At 32.0% G+C, this 22,674-nt stretch overlaps 1 protein-coding gene across 1 annotated transcript in view; it reads left to right on the forward strand.

Annotated features, from left to right (window-relative positions):
• The window catches only part of TECRL (trans-2,3-enoyl-CoA reductase like), a 98,273-nt gene that overhangs the window by 63,312 nt on the left and 12,287 nt on the right, over positions 1-22,674 (forward strand). The window contains exons 5-8 of the mRNA XM_040482290.1: positions 6,693-6,808; positions 10,751-10,856; positions 12,210-12,282; positions 16,944-16,987. Coding sequence (XP_040338224.1) covers positions 6,693-6,808; positions 10,751-10,856; positions 12,210-12,282; positions 16,944-16,987 — 339 coding nt within the window. The remainder of the gene's footprint in view (positions 1-6,692; positions 6,809-10,750; positions 10,857-12,209; positions 12,283-16,943; positions 16,988-22,674) is intronic.

Raw genomic sequence — 22,674 nt, forward strand, 5'->3', positions numbered from 1 at the left:
TCAAAATTAAGATTTTAATAATATTTTTCATCAAGTAAGAGTGTGCTGTCACAGATTATTGAGAAAATATTTGCCTCATTGAACTTATTGAAAGACTTAGGATAAAAGATTAATATAATAATCCTCATTATATAGATCCGATTAACTAAATATCAAATTCACTTGTCACCATTTTTAAGTTCATTCGTGTCTGTGCCTATACTTCTGTGTAATTTATCTCTTGGGAAGATTCAAGTATCTAAAACCACAATCAGATACAGAATTGTTCCATTGCCACAAGGAACTCTCTCATATTATCCCTCTATGTTTACACACTCTTTTCCCTAACCTGGAGCAACTACTGACCTGTTTTTCATTTCTATATGTTTGTCATGTGTCAAATGCTATAAACAGAATTAAACAGGTTCTTTTGTTAGATTGATGTTTAATTTTCTCTAAGTATAGTGCCTTTGGGATCCATTCTATCTGTTGCATATATCAATACTCAGTTTTTTTTATTTTGAGTAGTATTTGGTTATATGAATGTAGTAGTTTGTTTATTCACCCACTGATGGACATTTGGGTGCTTCCAATATTTAGCTCTTACAAATAAAGCTGTTATCTATCTTTGTGTAGGTATGTGTATAAACATAAGTTTTCATTTATTTAGCACATACTTTTGAGTTTCAAAATTATCTTTTATATTCTAGATAAAGTCCTTTGCTAAGTGTCTTGCAAATATTTTCAGTTTTTAGTTTGTCTTTTCAGTCCCTTAATGAGATTTTCTTTTTCTTTGCAAAATGTTTTCAATTTTAATGCAGTTTAAGTTGTCAATGATTTAAAGATCTTGTCTTTGCTGTCATAGGAAAGAACCCTTTGTCTTGCCCTAGGTCTGGGAGCTTTCTTCTATGTTTTCTTCTAGTGGTATAATAGTTTAATGTTTTACATTTTAATCATAGTCTATTTTTATTATAAAAGATATTGAATTTTATCACCAAACAATATTTTCTTTCAATTTGCTTCATGTGTTCTACAATCCTTTTGTTTTGTTTTGATCTTCCTTGCTCCATTTGGAATTAATTGTCATACTTTATTGTCTATTAGCCTCCCTGTTATTTTGGTTTCTTTTTTACTAACTCTACTGGTTACCCAAGAGATTATAATGTATATCTTTAAGATATTGAACACTCATATACATTGTTGAATTTAGGTTTGCTGATGTGAAGATATTTCATAGATAATTGAATGACTTTATGATATTTGAGCTCTTCCTGACTCATCTTCTATTGTTGTGATATATTTTAATTTTCTAGGTACTTTTAAGTAAAAATCCACAACTATAAATATTTTTAAAATTTTTAATGTTTATTTATTTTTGAGAGACAGAGAGAGAGAAACAGAGTGCTAAGGGGTGAAGAGCAGAGAGAGAGGGAGATACAGAATCAGAAGCAGGCTCCAGGTTCTTAGCTGTCAGCATAGGGCCTAACAGGAGGCTTGAACTCCCAAACCATGAGTTCATGACTTTAGCCAAAGTTGGACACTTAACCAACTGAGCCACCCAAGCAAACCCCAACTACTATAATATTATATGGCCAATATTTATTTAGATTTATCAGTTTCACTGTAATTTAGTTAGTACCTCTAATGCTGCTCTTATAACTGTGATCATTATCATTCTTCCTGAAGAATATCTTTAGTAATTTATTCTAGTTCTGTCATATTCATTCTAAATATATCCATTTAACATTTATTCTGGAAAATACTTTTTACGGGAAAAAATAATTCCATATTGGCAGTTATATTTGTCTTCATTTCACAAAATTTCATTATTTTGATATTTGACTCCCTTGTTTCTAAAAGTCCACTACAGTCTTCTGAAATTAATGTGCCTTTTCTCTGGCTCATATGAAATTTGTCTTTTGTTTGATTATCACTGTCGGAAAATGATACGGTTATGATTGTTTCTGTTTATCCCGCTTTGGGTTTAGAGTGTAACCCGAGTCTTCTGTTTTGTATAAATATTTCATTTGAAAATTATCATAATCTCTTTAACAGTTGGTTTTCCATTATTCTGTTTGTATTCTCCTGGGACACATACCCATTTCCATATTTTTCTTCTCAGAGGTTTCAACTATCTGCTAAAATTCTCAACTTTGGTTTTTATTTCTTTGAACATACAAAGATCATTTTTTAAATGTATGTGTCTGATAATTCTGTTATGTGGATATTCAGTTTATCTGTTTCGAATCTGCTGTTTCTTTGGATTTGATTACATTTTTTTTTATTAAATTTTTTTTAACGTTTATTTATTTTTGAGACAGAGAGAGACAGAGCATGAACGGGGGAGGGGCAGAGAGAGAGGGAGACACAGAATCCGAAGCAGGCTCCAGGCTCTGAGCCATCAGCCCAGAGCCCAACGCAGGGCTCGAACTCCCGGACCGTGAGATCATGACCTGAGCTGAAGTCAGACGCTTAACTGACTGAGCCACCCAGGCGCTCCTGATTACATGTCCTTACTCCTGTTACACCCTTACATTTCTGACCTAGTGCAGAAAAATGTGTATGAAAAACTTCTAAAGATAACTTGAGGCATAGAATGATATTAACTTCTTTTCAAAGTGACTTATTTTCCTGCAGAAGGACTAATGACGTTATTTGGTCTAGGTCATCTTAATCCAATTGATGATTGAAATGATCTCAGGCTGAGCTCTAGCACCTATAAAGACAGATCTACTCCTGCTTCATCATTGTTCCTAGGGTGTAACTCTTCTAGGTCTCAACCCAAAACCTGGAGATTTTATAAGGCTATCTCTCTGTCTTTGAAAAATGCCAACCAACAATTTTTGTCCTTCCATTCTCCGGCACCCTCAAAAAATTTAGTCTTCTTTCCAGGGTGCTATCAGACTTCATATCCTAAGGGCTCCTGGATGGTTCAGTCGGTTAAGTGGCTGACTTCGGCTCAGGTCGTGATCTCATGGTTCATGGGTTCAAACCCCTCATAGGGCTCTGTGCTGCCAGCTCAGAGGCTGGAGCCTGCTTCAGATTCTCTGTCTCCCCCTCTCTCCCTCTCTCTCTCTCTCTCTCTCTCTCTCTCTCAAAAATAAACATTTAAAAACAAAACAAAACAAAACAAAACAAAAAGACATATCCTCACATCCTAGATTCAGTAACTATTCCAGAGTCCTGATTAAAATATCTTGGCTTTCTAATTCTTCAATGACTCAGTAGCTCTTTGAACACTGAAAAATATTTTGATCAATTTATCTTGCTGATCTCATTACAGTGTTTATTTGAATAACCTAGAATAAAATTCTCCATTACATATTATTCATATAATGGTTAAATTAAGAGAAAAACTTCTTTAAGTATTATATTAGCTTCAATAATTATCATTCAGTAAAAAGTGATATTACTATTGGGAAATGCTCTCATAATTTTAATAGCTCTCCCATCATTAGAAGGTTAAGGTCAACACTACTTTATTTTGTCAGTAATTTTCAACAACTATGAAATGTGCAATTTATTTTGTTTTCAACTGTCAACTGAATTTTTTTTTTTTTAAGTTTATTTATTTGTGAGACAGAGAGAGACAGAGCATGAACGGGGGTGGGTCAGAGAGAGGGAGACACAGAATCCGAAACAGGCTCCAGGCTCTGAGCTGTCAGCACAGAGCCCGACCCGGGCCTCGAACTTCCGGACAGCGGGATCATGACCTGAGCCGAAGTTGGCCGCTTAACCAACTGAGCCACCCAGGCGCCCCTCAACTGAAATTTTAAAAAAAGATATGAAGTCCACAGTATCCTAATTATAATAGGACTAAAAAGTTTTTTTTTCAAGAGAGAATGTAATGCATTAAGCATAATCTAAGCACAAAGATTCTAATCAATTTGCAACAATTGCAGCTGTGTGTTTCAATTTATATTTCTTTTTTTTTTTTTTTTAATTTTTTTCTTTCAACGTTTATTTATCTTTGGGACAGAGAGAGACAGAGCATGAACGGGGGAGGGGCAGAGAGAGAGGGAGACACAGAATCGGAAACAGGCCCCAGGCTCTGAGCCATCAGCCCAGAGCCCGACGCGGGGCTCGAACTCACGGACCGCGAGATCGTGACCTGGCTGAAGTCGGACGCTTAACCGACTGCGCCACCCAGGCGCCCCTCAATTTATATTTCTAAAACAGCTTATTGTCTTCCTCCTTTTTCAATTTAGACATATCCCAAGTTGAATATTCCACATAAGTTCCAAAAAGAAATCTCAATTACCTAGCTTTCCTAGTATCATTGAATTTTACATTTTGAGCCATACATTAGTTCAACACAGTGAATAAACATTCTATAAAGCAAAAGCAAGAAAATGATATTGAAAACAAGTTGGAATTTAAAAGTAGTGTGTGTGTGTGTGTGTGTGCACGTGCGTGTGTGTGTCTTCAAAGTAAAAAAAAAAAAAAGATATCTGCTTATTTTGAATATATAATTTCCACTAAATTTTGGTTTATAGTGGACTTCCTAGTCTTTGTAAATTCATCTGATTTGCTCGGCCTTATAAGCAGCACATTTATTTGTTTCTTTGGCTTTGGTTTTGAATTTGTTCTTGTTTAGTAGGAGAAGAAAAAATCCTTTTTCAGAAGTGTGTCTAATTATTATTTTTCTCTATCTGGCTCTTTATTTATTCTGAAATACTTTTTTTTTATTACTTTCTAGGTTTAATAAAACACCTCTCTTCCTTTTTTTTTCTACTTGCACCCAAATAGACTTTTTTTTAAAAATGCATTGTCCAAAAATTATTCTTATCATTCTCTAATGCTTTCAGGTCAGGGTACAGCCTTCATACTTTGGTACTATTTTAACCCCCATGTTACAGGTGCACAATATTTGTGATAAAATATTGGGCGTCCTAGACATATTACTGTAAGCTAGCAGATTCTCCTGATTTATTTTAGGGTATGATGGAGATAAAACTGTAGTTTAATTTCCTGATTCAAAGAAACTTCATATTTGTGATAGCATTTTTATTAACTTAATAAAGAGTGGCATATGATCAAGGTTAACTATTGTTCATAACATTTTTCATTACTGATATATTACTGGAAGACTTGCTCAAAATTGACCTGACTAGATCAGATGGCATTGAAATAAATATTTTGAATATTTTGTTTTAATAGAACAATTATTCTAATTATTCTGGAATATTAACCAGACTCTATTATCAGACATTCAAAAGTGGTAAACATTTTTTTCTTTACATTTGAATAATCAGGCATGTTGTATGCCATAAATTAATATAGTCCATCAGTAAAGGGTTTGCTTGATACTGAATTTGTCAGATGTTGCATGTTACCCTCATATAAAAGTCTTTTTTGGCTAATGAGATGATAAATACTGTTAAATGAAAAAAAAATCTGAACAAACCTACATATATAAATATTTATACATATTTAAATATTTATATATATATATAGTTCTATATATAATTATGAACATATATTATAAAGATGCAGTTACATAAAATTCTCACAAGAGATAACATAATTTTTAATCAATGTGCACACCTGTATATTTGAGTAAAACATGTGCAGCTTTACATTTTCTTTCTTAGAAAATGATGAAAATTGGCAAAGACAAAGCAAAGCAGTAATGGCAGTTGAATTTATCATTGTCATGTTTGCATCCTTTCTCTTTGAACACTCAGAGGTAAATTATTTTCCTTTTTCTCTCTGAAATTCCAGAGTGACTTTAATCTTGTTTTAGCATCAAAACAAAACCAAATAATGGACAGTTATAAGATTTAGAAAACTATCAGAAAAATAGTCAGCTGGTGAAACTTCATGCAATCAAACAGCCTTGTTTCCACTTATCTTTCCAAATCTTATGATTATTTCTCTATAGATCAGATATCTCTCTCCACATACATGGTTGACTCTCAGTTTCAGAATTCAGAAGGCAATCCTTTTAACTACCTACTTAGACTCATTAGAATCAAGGTCTAAAATTTCCAAAAAAGAGAACTAAATTATTTCTATTTGAATCAGTGTCAAATCAATTGAATTCAAGATGACACAGCCATATAAAGATTAAAAAAAAAAAAAAAGATAGATACTGTAGCCAATTCCATTCAGCAACAGAGACAGTTTACATAGAAGATGGAATGTATATGGGACTGAGGAGACACAAAGAAATAGGTTTATAATGGTTTGATTAGTTAAATAAAAACTCCTTTGTGAAGAAATCATTACATTAAATTCAACATTTTTATTTTATTATTTTTTTAAATGTTTATTTATTTTTGAGAGAAAGAGAGAGAGAGACAGAGTGTGAGCAGGACAGGGGCAGAGAGAGAGGGAGACATAGAATCTGAAGCGGGCTCCAGGCTCTGAGCTGTCAGCACAGATCCCAATATGGGGCTCGAACCCACGAGCTGTGAGATCATGACCTGAGCCGAAGTCGGACACCCAACCGACTGAGCCACCCAGGTGCCCCAATATTTTTATTTTAAATTCACCATTGACAATTGTTCTTTCCTTAAGTCTTGACTAGTTCTTCCAAGGAAGACTTCTTGTTAATTTTGTTAGCACACAGTCTAATACATTTTAAATAATAATGCTACCTATCCAATTCACCAGTTCATTCAGTAGGCTGCCGGTGGACATGCTTATTATGTTTACATGGAAATCTTAATAACATTCTATTATTTTTTATTTATATCACCTTCTTTCAGGTATTTTTGGCTGAATACACAGGACCTTTGCTGATATATCTCCTCTTTTATTTGAGGATCCCATACATATATGACATGAAAGAGAGCTCTAGAAGATTGCGCCACCCAGTGGTACAGTAAGTAATACGTATCATATCTATAGGTTAGGAGGAGATAAAACTAGCACACAGATATTAAGGTTGTTTATAAGCTCAAAGAGGATGACAGTTATAGAAATATATTTTAAGTAACTTTAAATAATGTATACACACCAACTTGCAAATTTATATACAAAGAACTATTAAATATACCTTAAAGTGGAAGTAATATAAGTTCATAATGATCACAGTAGGAGAAATCTGGACATTTAAAAATATCACAAAAAGGTTAAGATTATAAAGTTGAGAGGTCATACATAGGGCTGAAGATGTGATAGTAAATAAAATATAATAAAACACATACTTCTCTAAAAATATGGGCAAAATTTGTAGGAAAGAAACAATGACACTTAAATAGGAAAAAAATAGGTTTACTTTTTTTTTTTTAATATTCGCTTATTATTTTGAGAGAAAGACAGAACCCGAGTGGGGGAGGGGCAGACAGAGGGGGAGACACAATCTGAAGCAGGCTCCAGGCAGAGCCCAACACCGGGGCTCAAACCCATGGACTGTGAGATCATGACCTGAGCCAAGTCGGACACTTAACTAAGCCACCCAGGCACTCCCCCCAAAAAAGTTTTATAAGTTAACTTTAGTTGGTCAAAATCCAAAATTAAATTTTACTTTAAAGTGAAAAGTAAAAATAAGGTACACAAAAGGATGAGGGCAGTTATCAAAGCAGAATATATAACATACTGTGAAAATAATCTTTGTCTCTCTGTCTCTCTGTCTCTGTATTTCTCTCAGCTTACTACCAAATTAAAGAGAAAGAATAATTATCCAAGATGCTAAACTGTGATGTAGTGTTAGCAATTTGTTAAGAAAAAAAAAAAAAAAAAGAACCTGATTTAATGACTAAACTCTAAGTGAAATAAGGAACAAAATTTAAGGAAAGCTTAAATTCAGGGGAGCCTGGGTGGCTCGGTCATTTGAGCATCTGACTCGTAATTTTGGTTCAGGTCATGATCTCACAGTTTGTGAGATTGAGCACCACCTGGGGCTCTGCTCTGACAGCGTGAAGCCTGCTTGGGATCCTTTCTCTCCCTCTCTCTGTTCTTGCCCAACTCACACATGCTCTCCCTTTCTCTCTCTCTCCCTTCCTCTCTCTCTGTCTCAAAATAAATCAACTTAAAAAAAAATAAGCAAAATTTAGGTCATAGGAATACTAGAAGATAGAGAGTGATTTCACTTCTGACTTTCTCATCTCAAATCAAGCTTTCCCTTACCCTTGATTTCTGTGCCACAGCCACACTGGTCTTTCTTGTCCTGATACCTACCATGTTCCGTTTCTCACAAGGACATTTACACATGCTATCCCTCTTCTCCCATCCAATTACTTATTTCTTCTTTCTTATTTAAACTTCAAAAAAAGTTCAGTATTTCTTACTCTGGGTGGCCATTCCTATTCTTTGTATGACAAGCATGCTACTGAAATGTTCTTCCTTTATGCAATTTATTACTTTAAAATTATATGTTCACATAATCACTTGTTTGTATCTTTCCCTCTACAAAGTTCTATGATGGGTCTACTTTCATGTTCAGTTTATCTTCACTGTTTAACATGACCTGGTTTACAAGAAGTACTCAGTAAAAGTGTTTTGAATGATTAGAAGGATGAACCAATTACAAACATATTTATTTTACATTGGGCACTTTTAGATTATAAAAGAGAAGAACCTAACTTGGATGGGAGTTCTGAGCTGGCTTTTCTAAGAAAGTGGCATATCAACCATTTTCTTTGTTTTCTGGAAGGATGAGTCAGATTTTAACTAGAAAATCTTCATGTGGAAATTATTTGTGGTACAAAGAAATTTGGTGCTTTGTAGGAGCAGAAAAATAAGTGAACTAATTTAACCGTGGCTTGAACTAAAATTTCTTACTTAGTGATCTGCTACATAGCTGGGCATAACCTCACTTTATGCTTTCTTATAAAATGGAAAATTTTCTCACTCAAGGATTTCTGGAAATACTCCTAACAAAGAACCAACAAGGTAGGAAAGATACTGATTCCCTCATCAATCCTTTAAGCTCATAAGACATCTTCCTAAATTAGAACTTCACTTTTGTTTTTCTTACTGTCTAGAAAGCTCTGCCCCCAGATATCCACACTTGTTTTCTCACTTCTCACAGAATTCGTCTGTTATTCATAGATATACGCACATAGAACATGCCCCTCTCCTGATAGATGCAAACTTACATTTTTATGAATTAATGAATAATAATAAATTCCCTGGGATTTAACCAGGTTGATTTTTGTTTGTTTTCCCTAAAGTCACTGATATCATTAACCAGAAATCATAAATTCATTTTGTTAAAATAATCTCCCGGGGGAGACTCAATGCTTGATTTTACATAGAGTAAATGACATGATCTTTATGTTCAAACTTTATTGCCTTAAGTATGCAATTCTTGATCCATATTGATTATCTTGAATAGAAGTCAGTTTTTGAAATTTATGATTTTAACAAATGCAGTACAGATTTTAATGGAAATATATTTTAAGCATAAGCAAGAATATATATTTCTGTAAATCACATCTGACATTTACTTTTAAAATAATAGTTTTAGGGGCGCCTGGGTGGCTCAGTCGGTTAAGCGGCCGACTTCAGCTCAGGTCATGATCTCACGGTCAGTGAGTTCAAGCCCCGCGACGGGCTCTGTGCTGACAGCTCAGAGCCTGGAGCCTGTTTCGGATTCTGTGTCTCCCTCTCTCTGACCCTCCCCCGTTCATACTCTGTCTCTCTCTGTCTCAAAAATAAATAAACGTTAAAAAAAATTAAAAAAAATAAAATAATAGTTTTATAAATGGCAAGAGAGATGTTAACTTAGAACAACAGCAACAAAACAAATACTCAAAGAGATAAACAAGACATTACAATTTGTTAGGTAGGCAAAAACCAAACATAAAACCAACTAAACAGAACAAAAAAGCTGTCCTGACTCCATAAAAAATGAAGTTCAAACTTTTTCAATGTGTGGTTCTTGTTGAAGGAAAGCCAAACAATGAAAAAGTTATTCTGAATATTATAAATGTCAAATGAAGTCTAAGTAGGTTTTGGATATTTTTAAAACTTGTAAATTTTCCCCTCTGAAACCCATTAGTTTGTTCTCTGTATTTACAGGTCTGATTCTGCTTTTTGTGTGTTTGTTTATTCATTTGTTTTGTTGTGTTTTTGTTTTCATTTATTTTTTTTTTAAGATTCCACAGAGTGAAATCATGTGGTATTTGTTTTTCCCAATCTGACTTATTTCACTTAGCATAATAGCCTAGGTCTATCCATGTAGTAGCAAGTGGCAGAGGGGAAGGGGAGAAAGCGTGTGGGGGGGGGCAAAATGGGTTAAGTAGAGAGGGAGACACAGGCTTCCAGTTACAGAATAAACATGTCACAGGAGTAATAGGCACAATATAAAGAATATAGTCAATGATATTGTAATAGCATTGTATGATGATAGATGACAGCTATATTTGTGGTGAGCATAGCATAATGCATAAACTTGTTAAATCACCATGTTGTACACCTGAAATTAATATAACATTGTATGTCAACCATACTAGAACAAAACAAAAGTGTACATTTTCTGCTTCATTCTTGAGGCATTTTGATATGAGTCCATCTATAGTTTTATGTATTCTTGGGGTAGGTGTGAGCATATAGCTTACGACTGGTATTATAAAATATTTTGAGTGTCATCAGAAGTAAACTTATAGAGAGTGTTGTAATAGTACTTTTATTGTGAAATAAATTTAGAAATTTTCTAGCATAACAATATTGAAATAAACATTAGTGTTTGATTAGTAGAAACATTTCCTAATAAATATTGTAGCAAACTAAATAAAAATAAATAATAAAACGTCTTATACAGAAGGCAAGCCAGACCTTTGGAAGTGAATTTAATGTTCATTTTTTATCTTCTTTCTAGTGTGGCTTGCTTCTGTCATTGTATACACTATATCCGCCATCTTTTGGAAACCTTATTTGTCCATAAAGTTTCTGCAGGACATACACCTTTGAAAAATTTGATAAAGGTGGGATTGATATGTTTTGTCATTTTAATTACTATTGAGAAATTTTGTGTATTGGGTCATCCGTAAAATAATGCAATCATCTTTATTTCCCTTATGCTTAGATTCTTCCGTTCAACTGTATCAGCACATCATAAACCTCTGCTCCTGAAATGCCACTTCCTCCATGACCTTTTTCACTGGAGCTGCCCTCAACCAATGACCCGACATAAAAGATTTGCCATGTCCTTTATGTTACAGGCCACATATGCTCAGGCACATTTGATTTTGGAAGTACTTAGCATTGAATTCAGACTCTTTAAGTGCCACTTGAAGAGGAGGGATGTCATATATGAACCTTTGTGTAAATATAGGTCTGTGTGACCTATATTTGAAATGATGAAACTACATTCTGTATTGATGACAGTTGTCAGTGTGATGACAGTGTCTTTGCTCTTCCAAAAATGGTGAATGCAGGAGTTAATAACCATCCCATCAAAGAGCTGTCAAGAAAATGGGAAGTTTTGTGAAATATTAAAGTGGAAATGTACATGATATAACATCCTGCAATTCAATTTTCCAGTACTAATTCCAATTTAATATTGACTTTCAATAGGAAGTATTTCCTTATTGAAGATTTCCTGGGGTTTTTTTTTGGCGAATACCTGTTTTGTAAAAATTTCAACAAGCTATTCTATTGTTGTCATTGTATTAAAACAATAAACCCTAAAACTCTTAGAAACCTCAAAACTAATTTAGACTAGCTGCTTCTATTCTGCAGAAGACATTAAGATTTATCGTATCAGTACAAGATCAGTATTATAGCCTAGGACTTTTAAAACTAGGACATTTCCCTTTATATTCTATCAAGACAGGTTTTACTAATGATTAAATAACTCATTATTTTATTCATTTACTGATGGAAAATGAATATTAATATATTTTATGTAATACATTATTATTTTATGCTTTCATTCATATATATTACTTGATATGACAAAACCACTCTTGAAAGATATTTTTAAAATATATTGTTACATTTGTCTTATATCCTAAATTCCATTTATATTAATAAGGATTGAGCAAAGTAATGCATTTCCTTAGTGGTATCAAATAGTTACTTGTAAAATGCTACTTCATTGGGAGAGGAAGTGTTTCATTTATCTGGCTTAGAACATTTATACCATTTTTCATATTAAAAAAAGCTGCAGTTTGGCATATAAATATATGGGATGATTTCAAATGATATGATAGATTTTATATATATATATATATACATATATATATACACATATATATATGTGTATATATATATATATATATATATATATATGTATATATACGTATTCCCTAACTTTTATTATGTTTTATTTGCAGGGCTGTGCCTTTTATTGGGGATTTACTTCTTGGATTGCCTACTATATTAATCACCCACAGTATACACCACCATGTATGTATGATTTCTTTCTAATTAAATCCATACTAAATTGCCAACATCAAGACTCTCTTCTAAACTACACAGAAGCTATGAAACATGGTACACTTAAAAAATAAGCAAATAATGAAAAAAATGTGAATTTTAAGTTGCTTCTGTATAATGCTCCATTAAATTTTTATGTATGCTTAAAGACCATTTTGACATTGGTTTATTTTCTTTCCATAGGAACTCTAACAAATATATGAGTTGGTTGTAAATCTCCAAAGTGACAGATAGTAAAAATGAAAGGGTGAAGATTAAAAAGAAAAATTCTGTATCATCACACAATCACATGAAATCAACTATCAGGATTTAAAAAATAAACAATTAATATAAATATGTAGTTAAAATATTAAATATAATTCAGTAAGAAGCAATTTGTTCTTTAGCATACTATTTTCTATTTATAACTTTATAAAATATCCTGGCCATTGACTCAGCTGAAGCAATTTGGTGGAAAGCACAATGGACCAAACCTAAATTCTCAGTTCCTAAAACTGGAGGGAAATAGCTGTACCGAACAAAGAATTCCATTTCTTTTATTTACTCTGGACTTTTCTCTCCTCAGCTTTTACTGCAGCTCACAAGGCACACACGGGGTTCTAGTGAGAAAGGGCTGAGGTTTCAAATTTAATTGATAATTATTTTTTGTGATCTATTTCTGGTGTTTTTAAAGTTTGAAATAAATAGAAATGAATAGAGTATTCAAGCTTCATTTTAGATTTTACAAAATCAGTTAAACTGTCTTAATATATACTTGAAGTACCAACACAGAATCTTTGTTAAGATCAAGAAATCTAGTCGAGCTTGCTAAGAGTGTATCATTGCAATGTTCAAAACTTTAATTCTTCTAAATACTAGCGACTATGAATATTGAAGAAAGAAATTTCCTAACATCTTATAACTCTGATACTTAAAGGTATGCTATCAGAATATTTACCTACTAACTTTAGAACATTAACAGATAGATACTTTTGCTCCATAGTATATTTAAGAAGAGGAGGCTCTGAAAAATGTTACATTCACATATGTGATAAAAATAGAGGCTGATTGGTATTAACATATGTAAAGTATTTATTGAAAAGGAAATGCTTGTCAAGAAATGTAAAAATGCCATTAAGAAACATTATGATGTGTTAATAGTCCCTCTTATAAATTAGGAAAATGAGACCCTGAAAGTCTAATTTTACTGGCTCAAGACTCTCAAATGCATAAGGTGTAAGTAGGAATCAAATTCCGTGAACATATATATAGCCATATAATGCTGATCCCAGCTGGAAAGTGAATATCATGAGAATATTTTCATGAGAATATCATGAGAATACCTTGAGAATATCAAGAGAAGCCCTATTCTCAACAAATTTGACTGCATAAAATTAATGGCATCTGTACATTTACACACATTAAATAAAACACAACATATTATTATGTATTTCTGACACATATACCATTAAGGAGGTCATTTTTCTTACTTCTCAAAAATACTTAAAAGTAAATAGGAAAAAAAACTGTCATAATTAAAAACTGCCCAATGGCAGGCATATTCCATTAACTGCAAACTGTATGCATATGTTCAGAAAATTCAATACATATGTTTAGTATCAGCAGCTAGCAAGGAAAAATGGCCTTTGTAAAAATTCTAAATGTGAAATATTATAAAAATTATAAAAATATTACAGAAAATTTTAATGATGGCTAGATTTTTTTCTGGAAAGTTTGTTTCAAGTTATACCATCTGTAAGTTTGCTTACTGGAAATAAACATTTAAAATATTTAAAAATCATACTCTCTGTCCCAGTACCTGTTTTAATCATACAGTTATTTATTCTCATTAAAAAATGAAAACAAGGTATATCTTCACTGTCCTGATACATGACATGTTCTGAACCCCTCTCTTGTGTATGTTAGTATCTATTCATTTTCTAAATCAGAGTGCAAACATGTACTCAGTCCTTCCTGATCTCCTCGATTAAAATAAATCCTTCATTTTAGCTCTTACATTAAATACTATATAGGTCTTTCTTAGTAACACTTACCAGGATTGCAAGCTTCCATTTGTTATCTTGTGATTATTATTTGTTTCCTTGTCAGACAATAATTTTTATTAAGATAAGAGTTGCTTTTGGCTTAAGTTTAATTGATTTATCACAAGTACATAGTATAGTGCCTATCATATAAATTCTTAATAAGTATTGTTGAATGAATAAAGTTTTGTCTAATAGTAGGTACAAATAAAAAAATATTTTGATTTAGCTATAGAAGAATGTTTAATTATATGGTAAATGTGCTTAGTTATATGGCAAAGAGATATTAAAGAATAATTGATTATAAGAATGTTTTAACACATACTATAAAAAGTATAGAGAAAATATGTATATTTCCAAGGGAAAATCTGAATTTTAATAGATTTACAATGGGTAATGGGATTTTTATGCCTTTTATTTCTCTTTGTACTTTTATCTATTTCCCAAATTTTCTCCATTAATGTATTTTATTTCATAATTAGATACATGTACTTTATAAAAACAAAATCTCCAATAATTATACATGTTTTATATATGAATATACACATATATATATTCATACATAAATACTTACATAACTTTTGACTATATTATACTTTCAAATTTCTAGCCCATGGAAATAGAACTTCTATAAATGTCTTACAAAGAAAGATGTTTGAAGTTGTATTACTTATCATACATAAAATTAAAGTTACACTAATTATGCAGCAATTAGATAATATTTAATGTTTAGAGCTAGCCATATTACACATTATAATGCATATGCTGTCATAGCTTTTACAATGAATGCTTAATAGTATTGGAAAAGTCTTTAAATATATCCTTATAAAATATGCAAGATTTAAAATGAGACATTATATTTTTTATTTGTAAATGTGTTTACATAAATACAATTTATATGTACACACCCTCACATAAATCTAGAAAAAATGCAACTATTAATACAGCTGATGGGCTTATCAGAAAATTTTATTTTTAGTACTTTTTTATATTACAACTTTTCTGCCATCAGAAAGGTGACTTTAAGATACTATCTTAAATTTTAATTTATTAATTACTCATATATGATTTGGGAACTGATATAATCTATATTTTTCTTTAAGATGAGAACATTAAATCTTACCTCATATATTTGTTTCTAGATGATAAATATAAAATACTTAAAATATTACTTATTCTAAAACATCAATGAAAAAAATTATTATTAGCATGTCTCTTTTTGTTGTTAAACATTAAAAAACAAGACATATGATCAAATGCAATCATATATTAGGCCGTATGATATGTATGTATTTATTTATTTATAAAGGAATCATTTTCCTTTTCTTTTCATTTAAATTAAATTTTAGGGGCGCCTGGGTGGCGCAGTCGGTTAAGCGTCCGACTTCAGCCAGGTCACGATCTCGCGGTCCGGGAGTTTGAGCCCCGCGTCAGGCTCTGGGCTGATGGCTCAGAGCCTGGAGCCTGTTTCTGATTCTGTGTCTCCCTCTCTCTCTGCCCCTCCCCCGTTCATGCTCTGTCTCTCTCTGTCCCAAAAATAAATAAACGTTGAAAAAAAAAATAAAATAAATAAATAAATAAATAAATTTTAGTTAATATACAGTGCAATACTGGTTTGAGAAGTAAAATTCAGTAATTCATCACTTACACACAATACCCAGTGCTCATCACAAGTGCCCTTTTTAATACCCTTTAACCATCTAGCCCATCTCCCACCCACCTCCCTCTGTCAACCCTCAGTTTATTCTCTATCATTGAGTTCCTTGTAGTTTGTTTCCCTTTCTTCTCTTCCCCCCTTATTATATGTTGATCTGTTTTGTTTCTTAAATTCCACATATGAGTGAAATCATATGACATTTGTTTTTCTCTGGTTGACTTACTTCGCTTGGCATAATACATTCTGACTAAAAGGGTAAAAGATCTGTACTCTGAAAACCATAGAATACTTACAAAAGATTTTGAAGAGGACACAAAGAAATGGAAAAACATTCCATGCTCATGGATTAGAAGAAAAAATATTTTTAATATTTTAATATTTAATATTTTAATATGCCTATACTACCTAAAGCAATCTGCACATTTAATGAAATTCCTATCAAGATACCACCAGCATTTTTCACAGAACAAACTAGAACAAACAATCCTAAAATCTGTATGGAACCACAAAGACTCTGAATAGCTAAAACAATCCTGAAAATGAAAACCAAACTGGAGACATCATGATTCCAGATTTTAAGCTAGATTACAAAGCTGTAGTCATCAAGACAGGATGGTACTGGCACAGAAACACACATACATCAATGATGTGCTTTTACAGTGACAAATGAGAAATTAAATCTGCCTTCAAAGAATTTTATAATACCAATTAAAAGTAGATTCCATTTGTATTCTAAATATCATTAGGTAACTAGAAGAAAAGTTCATGTGGAAAGCAAAAATATTTCATTCTTTTAAACTTCAAATGTATTACCCCAAAAGGTCAATTATATACAGCATAGTACTTTGAATTAGAGGATAGTAATATCCAATAAACACTGCTTCAATTATGTTTATAGCAAGACAATCCAAAATGTGAATGCATGCATTACATCTTCTTTTCCTACTTTCTAGCATTTGGAAACCGGCAAGTCACAATATCTGCTATCAATTTTTTGGTATGTATTATTTATATTTTTTACTATTCATGCTCTAATTGAAGTGTTATTAAAAATGCAAAACAAATATTTGAGGATTTGCCATGTACAAAATATGATATCTTTTTATATTATGTAATTAATGCTATTAAGTGAAGTAGGTCAAACAACTTCCCAAAATCAAGCCATTAGCTCTCTAAATCTTTTTTTTTTTAGTTCTCTAAATCTTTTAAGTTTATTTATTTACTTTTACAAGAGAGAGAGAAAGCGCTCACATATGTGCAAACTTGTGCCCAAGTGGGGAAGGACAGAGAGAGAGACAGATTCCCAAGCAGGCTCCATGCTGTCAGCGCAAAGCCTGACATGGAGCATGATCCCACCAGTCGTGAGATCCTGACCAGAGCGGAAGTCAAGAGTCAGGCGCTTAACTGACTGAGCCTCCCAGGCACCCCAAATCTCTAAATATTTTAATCAAAATGTTCTACTTAACTATAAAGAATGATTAAAATTTTTGAAGTATAGTAAACTTTGAAAAAAAATCATACTTAGTAGTTCTTCCTATTGTCTGCACACTTATAAACCCTTAACAGCAAAAAGTTTTACTAATCTAAAAGATGAACATTTAAAAAACACTTTGGTGGGGTGCCTGGGTGGCTCAGTACATTAAGCTTCTGACTTCCACTCAGGTCATGATCTTGCAGTTTGTGAGTTTCAGCTCCATGGCAGGCTCTGTGCTGACAGCTCAGAGCCTGGAGCCCGCTTCGGATTCTATGTGTCTCTCTCTTTGCCCCTGCCCCACTCACTCTTGGTCTCTCTCTCTCTCAAAAATATATAAGCATTAAAAATGTTAAAAAAAATAATAACAAAATTAAAAAAATTAAAAAAACACTTTGGCATAATTGTTAATTAACTAATTCTGAATGAAAACAAAATCTGCTTTTTTGAATGAATTACAGATCTTTTCTAATTGTTTTCAATCCAGTTATTTAGATAAATCTGTTTAACTTTACATATGCATTGTTTGGATTGGGTACACATCCATTATTTTATGAGACACATATTTTACTTCATATACCATATAATTCCACCATATAACCCATACTTTTATTCTTTGTTCATGTTCTTTCTCATTCCTGTCCTTGATAGATTAACTCTCATGATTCCTGTCCCTGATGTATTGATAAATTCCCTTGATTCATATATAAGTCTACATCCTTTGTGAAGTTTGTCTTAGACAACTTACACTCCCACATTCATACAAGGCACAAATGACACACCACACTTTGTTAAAAGGTCTCATGTAAACCTGGGTGTGTGTGTGTGTGTGTGTGTGTGTGTGTGTGCGTGCGTGTGTGTGTATTTTAATTAATAGTTTAGATAATAAGGTTCTCTACTTGTTGGCTGTGGTGGGGGCAGGTCATGCTTTAATATTTTTAACACCTGGTCTTGCACATAGTAGAAATACTACTTTCTTGAGTGAATAACAAAAACTATTTATTTATAATTTCTTTTTTTAATATTTATTTATTTTTGAGAGAGAGAGAGTGGGGGGTAAGGGGAGGGAAAAAGGGGGACAGATTATCTGAGGTGGGTTCTGTGCTAACGTCAAAGAACCCAATGCAGGGCTTGACCTCACAAACCTGAGAGAATGACCTGAGCTAAAGTTGGACGCTTAACCGACAGCCACTCAGGAGCCCCCTCTTTATTCATAATTTCTTAAGGGAATGTATTAGAAGTATATCACAACCTTTTAATTTTCCACATGTTTATATTATTCATAGATAGTAAAGCTTCAGTTTATTTACTTTGATGCCTTTATTGCTAATCTACATTGTACCAAATCTAATGATCTCTGTATATTAACTACTCAGTAAATTTGAGCAAATGGAAGAATTAACTAGTGGATAAACAAAACAATAACCACATATTTGGTTTTTATTTTGATATGTTTTTAACTTCATGCATGATTATTTCTCTCATATTTCTTCTCCTTATGATGTTAACCACTATACAAGGGTTTTGCAACTTGGTTTCCGTTATTTCTGTGTAAATATTTACACATTTCCCATTTATATAATATTATTGATTCTTTCCTTTTTTCAAATGTGGTATAGCCATGAATCCATGGCTCTAGTATAAAATAAAATTTGTTTTAAAAAAGTTACAGCTTTTTAAAACTGTCATAACAATTATAATATTTTAGTGTAAAAAAGGTATAATTGGAAACAAGCAAAATTCTAATAGTTTGCACTATACATTTTTTCCCAGGATTTTTAAAGATGCTGCCTCCTAATTAAGCTACTAGTGTTCAATCTTCACACACTCTTTTATTAATAAATGTTTCTTTATACATTTCACATGGGGAGAAAATAAGAAGGAGGAGAATTAGGCAAGTCTTATAATTTTATCATAGTTGCTGTCTTATAAGGGCCAAGGTCTCAAAATAAATAGTGATAAATAGTAGCATTGTCTAAGTCCAATATAGACAGTAGGTAAATACAATGACTTTAATTCCACATTTCTAAGCACATAACAAACATTGACCATCTCAATCCTAGACTTAAATTAAGATAAAAAGAAACATCTGTGTTTTCAATTATAGATGGTATTATCTGAGAAAACCTTGTTTAAAAGTCAAAATTTTGAATTTTGTCTATTCTGTTGCAAGTAGACATTTAGAAATAAGGTAGAGGGGCCACTGGGACTCTCTTAACATTATAAATTGTGATGGCAAATTAAAAAGGCCTGCTAGCCCTGATATTTCCTAATAATGTTGGATGCAGGCAAAACACATTTATTTTTCACAAATAAAATATGATATTAAGATGTAAGTTAGGAAACTGATTCTAATACAGAATGTAATAAAAACTGAGTTGTTTGAGTTTGCACATTTATCACCTAAATTGAAGATGCCTACCATATCACTGTGAGCATAACATTCTGTATTTCAAGGTTAATTTTCTTCATTCATAATAAATGAATGCCTAAATGTGTGCCTTTCACATATATCACAAAAATGTATATGCAAATGGTTTGGAAAGAAAAGCATCTTTTTTTTTTTTCTTAAAGAGTTTAATTTTACATAATCTCTGCACCCAACATGAGCTTCCAACTTGCAACCCTGAGATCAAAAGTTGAATGCTCTATTGACTGAGCCAGCCAAGTGCCCCAAAAGCACATATTTTTAAGTCAAGTGCATCTAAAATTATATTATAGTAAGATTATCAGTATATATTATAATTAATTACTACTATGTGAAGAAACTCAGGGGAAATTCATAGGCCAGTCTTGTATAATATAAAGTCTAACCAGAAAATGCCTATCTTAATTCCAAGTGCTAATTTTTCTGCAAATGTTTGCAAAATTTCCTGTTCTTCATTTATTGATATATGTACCCTCTTAATCTAAGAAAAAATGCTTTATTCATTTAAAGTTGAATTTGCTTCTGTTGTGTAGAGCCACATTATCACCTGGCTAGAAGACAATGTATGAGAACTATGTTCAATAAGGTCATAATTAATTATTAATGACTTATGTATGAATCAGGCATTTTGTGGACTATTAACAATTATGATTTTCTCTTCTGCTCCCGCCTTCTGTTTTTTTTTTCTACTGCCATTCTGTTTTCTAATATATGAAGCAAAATATACTGTAAGCAAAACAACACACTTTACAATGAACACTTAAAACATTCCAAAGTAGAGTATAATTCCTTTTGGAAACTCTTTGATTTTTGTGAGTTTTGCCATGCTTATATTTTATTCTGAGAAGTATTTTACCACCTCCCTCTCTGTGTAAATTCTTTCTGACTTTCAATGTGTCTTTGTTCTCTCAAATATGTTCTGAAATCACAAAATCTATAAGGGAAAAAACCAAACAAGTAGAATCAAAATTAGGCAAATTTATAAAGGCATCATAATATTTTTCTCCACAACTTTTAGATCTTTGTTTTTATGCTAGAAATAATGTGGACATACACTATAACCCAGTATCTTCATATTTCTATGACCTCTCTTCATTCTCTGAACTCAAGTCCACCCACAAAGAAACAAAATCACTATTGCAAAACAAAATATATTCTATAATTGTTAATATTTTGCTATTTTATAAATAATATTACTTTTTCTTTATCCTCTCTTCTTCTCAGTTTAGTTTTACTCTCCAGGAGCAGTTACAGTTCATCAATTCTTTGTACATTGAGCACTTCACCAGAAGAGGAATTTTTTTCTCCTGAATTTCTTACTGTCTTCAACAATGCAGGAAATGAGAGAATAGATAACATAAGACATGGTTTGCAAAACACTGAAAATCACTCTACTTCCTGTTTTGCTCTCTGTGTCTTCAGTCTCACCATTAGTTATCCAGTCATTTAGGTTAATTTTTTTTATTAAAATGAAAATATTCTTGGAGAGGTAATAAATTATGCTCTTCTCAAGCAGTCACAACTTCACTTGTAACACTGAACCAAGAAGGACCTTGGGCATAGAACAGTAATTTTTGATTAGGAGAGAGGGTGCTGGGAACACTATCTATCATAGCATATATCATAGCAAGGCTGGAGGAGAGTGGGGCCATGCAATGGGAACTGCAGTAAGGCCAGGAAACTGCTTGAATGTTTGGTATTTGTGGGGGGAAGATAAATAAGGGATGAAAAGTGTGCCAAAGGTAATGCTTTTATTCTCAGCATCGTGCTCAGGTTTCTTTGTGACAGTGTTTTCTATCTTTTGCTTACTGTTGATAGACAGTTATAGACACCAATAAAAAAGATTCACATTACTTTTTTACTGAAGACTTTAAATATAGGACTCTACCTTTTCTCATCATTTGTCAATTTAATTTCCTCGCAAATCCCCTCAAGTATCTAAGATACCTAATAACATAAATAGGAATCAACTTTATACGCAAATTTGGCTGGAGTTACTACTGCTTCTTAAATAATTTGTGTAGAAACTAGTTTTAAAAATAATAATGTAAAATTAATGGAAATTGATTTTATTATAATTTGTTATAATTATCATTTATGTTTTAGCTAAAACTGACTTACTTCTAAAAAGAGTAATAATTTAAATTAAAAACAGCAACTACTATAATGATAAAATATATCATTGCTAAAATATATACAATCAAAGCTAATATATAAAAATTTCTGAAAAAATAATAATCATAAATGTATTTTTAATAATCATTTACCACATAGTCAATATTTATGAAGTATCAAGTATCATTTTTAAAATTTTACTCTATGATGCTATTTTTATACTGTATTCTTTACCATATGTGCACATTCTTGTCTTATATAATATTTCATGAAAGCTCTACGGATTAAAAAAATAATTCAGGGACCCCCAGAAATGTGATAATGAGATAGACCACAGAAACAAAGTAAACTACTTTTAAACACTAAATTTCAAATCAAATACTTTGAGTTATAATTTTGAATGAAAATATCATCTCTTATAATGAGTTTTGTACAATAAAATATTAGTTTCATGCAACAAATAAATTCATAAAATAACTACTAAAATTTACTTTTCATACCCTGTAATAATATAAATACAATATCTGAACTTTTGTTTAGAGCTCTACAGTTACTCATTTTCAAAAGTGAAATTTATTGGTTACAGCAAAGACAATACAATAGAACAGAATAGTCATAATAAAATGATGCTAGGACAACTAGATACACACACACACACACACACACACAC

This window comes from Herpailurus yagouaroundi, unplaced genomic scaffold (genome assembly GCF_014898765.1).
Source record: "Herpailurus yagouaroundi ecotype Mexico unplaced genomic scaffold, PumYag 28, whole genome shotgun sequence".
Classification (NCBI taxonomy): Eukaryota; Metazoa; Chordata; class Mammalia; order Carnivora; family Felidae; genus Herpailurus; species Herpailurus yagouaroundi.